At 42.3% G+C, this 8291-nt stretch overlaps 1 protein-coding gene across 1 annotated transcript; it reads right to left on the minus strand.

Moving 5' to 3' along the window:
- Window positions 1–565: 565 nt before the first annotated feature.
- On the minus strand, window positions 566–5686 carry LOC109519959 (potassium channel subfamily K member 17-like). Its single transcript, XM_019876850.1, has 5 exons — window positions 5381–5686; window positions 1753–1867; window positions 1376–1542; window positions 1147–1315; window positions 566–1074 (listed from the first exon to the last, which is right to left on the minus strand). The coding sequence occupies exons 1-5, from the start codon at window positions 5594–5596 to the stop codon at window positions 839–841; spliced, it is 903 nt and encodes a 300-aa protein (XP_019732409.1). The 5' UTR covers window positions 5597–5686; the 3' UTR covers window positions 566–838.
- Between the last annotated feature and the right edge of the window lie 2605 nt (window positions 5687–8291).

Genomic DNA, 8291 nt, shown 5'->3' on the forward strand with positions numbered 1-8291 from the left:
GACCTTTGTGAGCACCCACTAAGTTCATTTCCTTGTGGGAAAGAAATACACATATATACTTTCAATACAGAAAAACAAGTGCTGCGGTGAATGTGGATTTGAATACATTTAAACTCAAACGAGAGAGCAAACTGAATGTCTCTTCAAAAAATACAACTGACCACAGCTATGGAAAAACAATTTTAGTAGAGCTGACGCTCCAGTTTCAGTTCCTTTTGGTGCTGTTTATGTAATACCACCACCTGGTGGAAAAGGGGCTTATGACGGCACAGAGAACTCACCAGAGCCGAGAAATAAAATAATTAATTGAGTTAAAAAAAAAAAAAAAAAAAAAAAATCCAAAGAGTACAAAGCAACACTTATGTTAAGATTTGTGCAACGTAAGTCATATTGAGACAGGAAAATTAGTCAACGTTAGCTTTTTATTCACATAAGAAAATATTCTCACAATATTGCAATTACCTTCTCAAAGTTCTTGTAGTTATTACAAAATATACATTTTGTTATTACAATGTAATAACATTAATGTATTTTTTTTTGTATTTTTTTAAATTCCATTTTTCCCTCAACATTTTTCAAATTTCAAACAAATTTAAAATAATAGCACAAATCAACTAAATTTCCACCAGATAAGGGTGGTTCCAAGCAAAAAGTATAATTCCATTACTGCCATCTTTGAAATGGCGTAGAAGAAAGAAATGGATAATGTATGAGCTTCAAAGTGAGTGTAAACACAGTCCTTAGCTCAGAGGCCACAACCTATTTATGAACACAATCGATATGCGTGCACACACATCATGTCCTTATGAGTAAGGAAGTCCACTTGTTTTCTATTTTACTAAGTTAAAGGTGGCTGCTTGACCTGATCTTGCTCCTTCAGCTCTGTGCCGCGGTTGCGGCTCTCCCGTGCCTCCTGTTTGTCACCCCCCCACCACTGTTTCACGAGACTGTTGAGCTTCTCCAGGATATCAATGGAGTGGTTGATGATGAGCGCCAACCAGGCCAGGCCGAAGAATATCCAGGAGGCCATGAGGACGCTGTACCACTGTGGGTACACGTGATCTGGGTTACTGTCTGCAAATAAAACATTCAAATATGATGACGAAGGTAGCGATAAAGCTTTGATTAGTGTGCTCTGAGATTTACCAGCCACAAAGTCTCCAAAGCCGATGGTGCTGAGCGTGATGAAGCAATAGTAGATGGCCTGTGAGTAGGTCCAACCTTCATGAAGCTGGAACACCAGCATGGGAACAATGAAGAAGAAGAGGGCTCCGGACAGGTAAGACACCGAGTGGACGAAGAAGCGTGAGCAACTCTAAGCAGAGAAAAGGAGGCGGTGAAGTGGCAACAAAACGATGATGAAAGAGATCCTCACCCGTTTGCCAGTCTTCCTCTCGAGGAAGTCGGAGGTCTTCCGTTCAATGACGACCATGTACTTGCCCACCCTGTTGAGCACCACCATATTGAGTGGGATGCCAAATAGGGCGAAGAACACGCAGAAGATCTGACCAGTAGTAGAGCTGGGACTCATGTTTCCATAACCTGCAAATGATAAACATTTGAAGATTGCAGAAGATTGCATTCTCAATATTTGTCATCCATCTCAGGGGGGCATCCACAGCCCCCAGCAAGAAAGCAAGAATACACTTCACCCATGTGTATCAGCCAGCGACCCCCCACACCTCCCAAAAAAGGATCATGCAGCACAACGGGCCAGCAGAATTAACTGATCTAACTAGCTAACTAACTAACCTATGGTTGTGACCACAGTGGCGGCAAACACAGCCGAGCTGGTGAATTTCCAAAATCCGTCTGTGGTGCCGTTGCCTTTCAAACTCAGGCCCACTTTAGAAGCATCTCGAATAACCTGGGGAGGAAGAAAAACAACACAAAAAAACCAAGATGCCTGCTGACACAGTGTTGACATTTGTTTTCTTGGGGTTTGTGCTCGGGTCAAGACACTTCTCAGAACTCAGTGATCAGTGACTTACATAACAGTCATCATCTCTGTGAGAAATACAACCAGGAAAGAGAACTGCCTTACATTGACGAGCTTGCGAGCTTCAACATATAACAGCAATGATACAATAGAAAAAAGGTGACATTTCCTCAGTTGCTTTCACTACTTAAGAAGAGTTTGTTCCATTTCTTACATTTAATCACTGATATCTGCTACTTTGTACTTCCTATTTTGTCAAAATAGGTCCATGAATTTTTTGAACCTCCGTGGATGAAGCCCCAACACCATAACGATGAAAATGCAGCAAATTTGAAGAAGCAAGATATTCCCCATCCATGGCCCATTTGAGAATTATTTGAAGTGGTCGACATCAAGAATAATACACGGTGAATGTTTTGTGGCTTGTGCCGACCTTTAAAACAACTTATACCTTTCAAAAATTCGAAATCTGATCATTAGCTAATTTACCAATTTTTACTCGTCAGTTCACAATGCTGTGGGAACAAACACATTGTTTTCATAATTGTCCAGTGGACCCCCCGTCCCCCGCCCCCCTCCCCAGTTCTTAGTGAAAACACTATAAGTTTAAGCAAGGAACGTTTTTCGCACGCAGAGAACTTTTTTTTTATTATTATTGCACCAAATTACCAAAATGTGTATAGTAAATCATTGAAATATATATATATATATATATATATTCTGAGCCTTATACTATTTTACTTTTACTTAAGCAAAGGAGTTGAAACGGTGCTTCTGCTTTTTACCAGTCGGTTTTCACAGAAGTGAGCACTTTTGCCACCTCTGGATATCAATTCACCCCATTTCATTCCTTTGACAAACCTATAGCGGCACATTTATTAGAACACAGTTGGCTATCAATAAATTAACCAACAGTCTGAATCGAATAGTTAAAACCTGAATAATGGAATAAACCTTATTCTTGCTCTCCCAATGGAGAAATGGCAGCAAAGTGGAGAGAAGAGATTTTAGATCAAACAATGACACTGAGCAGAATGAGCAGCAAGAGTGCATGTTCGGTTAATTGAATATAAGGTGCTTGAACCATTCCAACACCAGTGACTCTTTCTTTCTTTTTTGTCAGTTTGACCTCAAAGGTATTGCCCGACTTGCATCTTTTCCCAAATAAGATGTTGATTCCGCAAATGATGGGAAGGGAATATTAAAGTGTCACAATGAAAGATGTGCTTTAACTTGGCAAGAGCAGTTAGTTTGGCCACTACTGTGAGTGAAAACTGAACATTGAGCATAAGACCATGACATGCAGTTATTCGAGCTGTCATCGTCACCAAAGCAAAATTTCCTTTGGCGAGGATGTGCGGTAAATAAAACTCAAGGATGTGGTGCGCATTTGGAAGTGAATGATGGTTCAAATGTGGCCCGAGGGCCCAACTATGAACAGGACACGGTCAGGGCTTTTCGTCCTATCACTTTTCAATATGTGTGACATCTTGTAGAGAAATAACTGAGCAGCTGGCAAGAGGAATTGTGATAATGACATGCCAATTACAAATGAATCGGATGCTAAATTAAAATTAAACTCTTTCACAGGCTCACTGGCATGCACTAAATAAAGCGGCTGTAGAAATAGGGCAAGAGCAAACAAACATGTTTTGCATAGCAACAGCTTAAAAGAGCATCTGTTGAAGTATTTTAATAGGAGACATGGAGTCTGAAAGAAAGTTGTATAAACAGCAAAAAAGCAAAGCGGTCAGATGGAAATCAGGTGGTCCCCCATTTAAAGGCTTGGGATGATAAGTGAAGGCAATGGCAGACTTAAGAATGGAATCCTTCAAATATTGGCAGGCAATACTTGTCTTGAAGTGTAGAATTTCAACAGATGTCATGCTCAAGATCTTGTCTGTCTTAGTTCTTCTATTTGCTCTATGCATCCATTCATCCATTCATCCATCCATTTTCTGTACAACGTATCCTGTGCAGGGTGCAACGTCGCTAAAGCCAACTCCCAGATTACTTCTGGCAGACTACAGTCTGGAATGGACGCCAATCAATTACGAGGCACATTTCGACAAACTATCATTTACACTGTCACTGAGTGGGAACTGAACCCACGCACTGAACCATGTTTTTGGAAGCAACACGGGAAGCCGGAAATGGAGTGTCATGTTTTGCGTGATGGTAGGTGGAGGACCTCAAGAAGCAGGGAGGCAGGGAGGAGCAGGGTGGACTTAATGAAATGTATTTAACAAAAATACAAACAGGAGTAAACTGGAAAAAAACTAACTGAAATACTCAAAGTCTTGAAAACCACAAGGGACCAAAGCAGCAAAAAAAAAAAAAAACACTATGACAGAAAACAAAACATGACAGAAAACAAAACGTGCGCACATGCACGCACACAATGATCCGACCAAGACTGACAGAACCCAGGGAACTAAATACAAGCAAAGTGACGAGAGAATGAGAAACACCTGGACAAGACACAAAGGGTCGAGGGAGCTGATTGGTTAAACACAAGGGACACGGATGACGAGAACAGGTGGAGACAAAAAAGGGCACATGAGGAAACAAAACCAAATGTGATCTAAACAAATACATCACACGGATATTCGACCTCAAAACTGTGATGCCACCATACTGCCCCATGTATTTAAAGCTAATGTACAATATATAGTATGCTAAGTTTCTTTCTTAAAACCATTTATAACTCCACTTACCATTCAGACTTTTCCTCACTAATAAACTGTGAGAAATTCCATGGGTCTACTGTCTTACATCTCAAGTTTAAGTTACCAAATCGGATTTGTCTTAAAAGGCGATATATAGCAGGGGTAGGGAACTCCGGTTTGTCGAGAGCCATATCTTTTCTGTTTTAGAGCTCTCCCAAATCCAACACACCTGATTCAATTGATCATGATCGTTTTAGGCTTCTCCAGAGCTTGCTGATGAGCTGATTGTTTGAATCAGATGTGTTGGAGGAGGGAGAGATCTAAAACAGGCAGGATATGGCTCCCAAGGAACCGGAGTTCCTGACTCCTGGGCTATAGGGAGATGACAGAACAGAAGAGAAATCTGGCAATTGAACTGCTACCCCATCAGAAACGCTATACGTCACCCTCACAGTTGGGATTCCAATCTTGGCTCGAGCCTCCTTGTGTGATGCTTGCGTGGCTTTTCTCCGGTTAGCCTCCTTCCCACATTCCAAAAGTCGGCTCGTAAGATTTGGTCACGACGTTGAATTGCCCAACAATGTGAGTGTGAATGGTTTCGTTTATCTGTGCCCTGTGATTGGTGGGGTGTAGATGGGATAGGCACCAGGTCACCTGAGACCCAAGTGAGGTTAAGCGGTATACAAAACGGATGGCTGGGTGAACGTCCATCTACACAGTGGGATTTAAGCATTGGGACAGCACACCGGTTAGTCTTAGCGATCTTCCTTACCTGTGCCGCCTCCTCAAGGCCATCTTGGTCCAGACACGTGTACGTCGACAACAGCTTCTCTTTGTTCATCAATAAGAGACTGATGTCCTTCTCCCCGAGATCCCCCTCCAACTTCCAAAATACCACCCCGCCAATGAGTACATAGGCCACATAAACCACCCCCAGAATAAGGATGGAGGGCACTCGGGCCAAATTGAACTTTTCCTTTATTTCCATCTTGATTCCCTCCTGAAGATTTTTTTTTTGGGGGGTGGGGGTGGGGGGAAACTCCAGGTAGAGGCCAGAGCTATCGGCTTTGGACAACAAGGCGAAAGAGTTGACCGCACAAATGAAAAGGCAAATCAAACTCCACCCGCGCTACTCTTTCAATCACATCAGAGGGCTCTCATGCAAATTTGGCGAAGAGTGATGGCTGGATGTCAGATTTTAGGCTTCTCCAGAGCTTGCTGATGAGCTGATTGTTTGAATCAGATGTGTTGGAGGAGGGAGAGATCTAAAACAGGCAGGATATGGCTCCCAAGGAACCGGAGTTCCTGACTCCTGGGCTATAGGGAGATGACAGAACAGAAGAGAAATCTGGCAATTGAACTGCTACCCCATCAGAAACGCTATACGTCACCCTCACAGTTGGGATTCCAATCTTGGCTCGAGCCTCCTTGTGTGATGCTTGCGTGGCTTTTCTCCGGTTAGCCTCCTTCCCACATTCCAAAAGTCGGCTCGTAAGATTTGGTCACGACGTTGAATTGCCCAACAATGTGAGTGTGAATGGTTTCGTTTATCTGTGCCCTGTGATTGGTGGGGTGTAGATGGGATAGGCACCAGGTCACCTGAGACCCAAGTGAGGTTAAGCGGTATACAAAACGGATGGCTGGGTGAACGTCCATCTACACAGTGGGATTTAAGCATTGGGACAGCACACCGGTTAGTCTTAGCGATCTTCCTTACCTGTGCCGCCTCCTCAAGGCCATCTTGGTCCAGACACGTGTACGTCGACAACAGCTTCTCTTTGTTCATCAATAAGAGACTGATGTCCTTCTCCCCGAGATCCCCCTCCAACTTCCAAAATACCACCCCGCCAATGAGTACATAGGCCACATAAACCACCCCCAGAATAAGGATGGAGGGCACTCGGGCCAAATTGAACTTTTCCTTTATTTCCATCTTGATTCCCTCCTGAAGATTTTTTTTTTGGGGGGTGGGGGTGGGGGGAAACTCCAGGTAGAGGCCAGAGCTATCGGCTTTGGACAACAAGGCGAAAGAGTTGACCGCACAAATGAAAAGGCAAATCAAACTCCACCCGCGCTACTCTTTCAATCACATCAGAGGGCTCTCATGCAAATTTGGCGAAGAGTGATGGCTGGATGTCAGATGTGACTATTTTCAGCTTGGGATACATACAATTGCTGACAAACGTCATGTCAAGACCAATATTTGGCTGTTATACACAAAACAAAACTTGAAGTGATACTGAACCTGTAACCATTGTAAATAGCACAACCACTTTATGCTAAGTTTTCTATGCTATTGCTAATTTATTATTTTTATTCTACAAATATATTGCTATTGCTATATTTTATATTGCACTTATATTGAATTGTGTACAGTTCTTTTCTGGAAGAAAAGAACTGTACACACACACAATTCACAATTTTGCTGCTATAGACTGCTAATTTTCCCAGTGTGTTACAAATAAAAGTTATCTTATTTTATAAATGTCATCCTTAAAGGCAAGTTTTCTTAGTGGTTGAAACAGAAGGGGGTGACAAAGGGACACTTGTGTCCAAACCTCCTAAAATGTGCCACTTTTCTCCTTTTTTTTCCTGGGATCACTTCTGCATGTAATGTGCTCTCAGGCTACCTCACAACCTGATTAATGTGTTTGCTTTAGATAGCACAAACACGCGCTATTCACCGGAGTTTTCCGTCGACACACAAACACAGATGTTGACTCGTGTTAATGCGTATGCGGAGCGGGGATAGTAAGTCTATGCACCCGTGTTCAAATGGCAGGTTTTTATGGTATTAAAAAAAAAAAAAGAAAACCTTCTTTGCAGCATTAATGTGGCCTATGACTTCATTTCAAGTGGGGATACACACACTTGCCAACATTTAAAGTACAAGTATCCTTTTCCTAACGTTTTTGTAGTCACGTTTTACATCACTGGCCAGAGTCTGCAGACAGCTTACGGCATGAGATGGATCTCATTGTTCAAAAGTATAAGTCAGAAGAAGGGTACAAACGAATTTCCAAAGCATTACATAGACCACGGCACACAATGAGGATAGTCATCAGCATTTGCATATAATATGGCATAAAAGTGACATGACAAAGAACTGGTCGTCGCTCCACAACTGATGAAAACTACCAAGGAGGCTGCCAAGATGCCGATGTCACCGTTGACGGACAAGGAAAGAAAAATACATCTAAACAGGACTAGATTTTGTTAAAAACAGACTTGAGATCTCCCAAACGCATGTGGGGGGGGGGGGTTTGATCCGATGAAAACAAGGTTGAACTTTTTGGCCATCATTCCAAAAAGTATGCTTTGTGCCTACACACCTGTGATACCACCAAAAGAACACCATATTTTCAGAACAGTGAAGCATGGTGGCAGAACAGTGAAACATCCTTTGAGGGTCTTTTTCTTCAGGTCGAACAGGATGGAGGGGAAACAGTCGCCCAAAATTCTCATTGGGATGCAATACAGTTCGACACCGCTGCAAGCTACAATTACAACAATAAACATTATAGGTAAACAGCGTCAATCAAAATTGACCGTTATCGTTATGTTCGTTTGATACAGCTCTACCCAATAAAATGTTCAAGGGTTATTACAATAAAGAGTACGTACAGAAATAGAACAGAAACAATTTCAGAATGATGACAATAATTCCACAACAATCCCAACCT

This window comes from Hippocampus comes, unplaced genomic scaffold (assembly GCF_001891065.2).
Source record: "Hippocampus comes isolate QL1 unplaced genomic scaffold, H_comes_QL1_v1.1 scaffold107, whole genome shotgun sequence".
Lineage (NCBI taxonomy): Eukaryota > Metazoa > Chordata > Actinopteri > Syngnathiformes > Syngnathidae > Hippocampus > Hippocampus comes.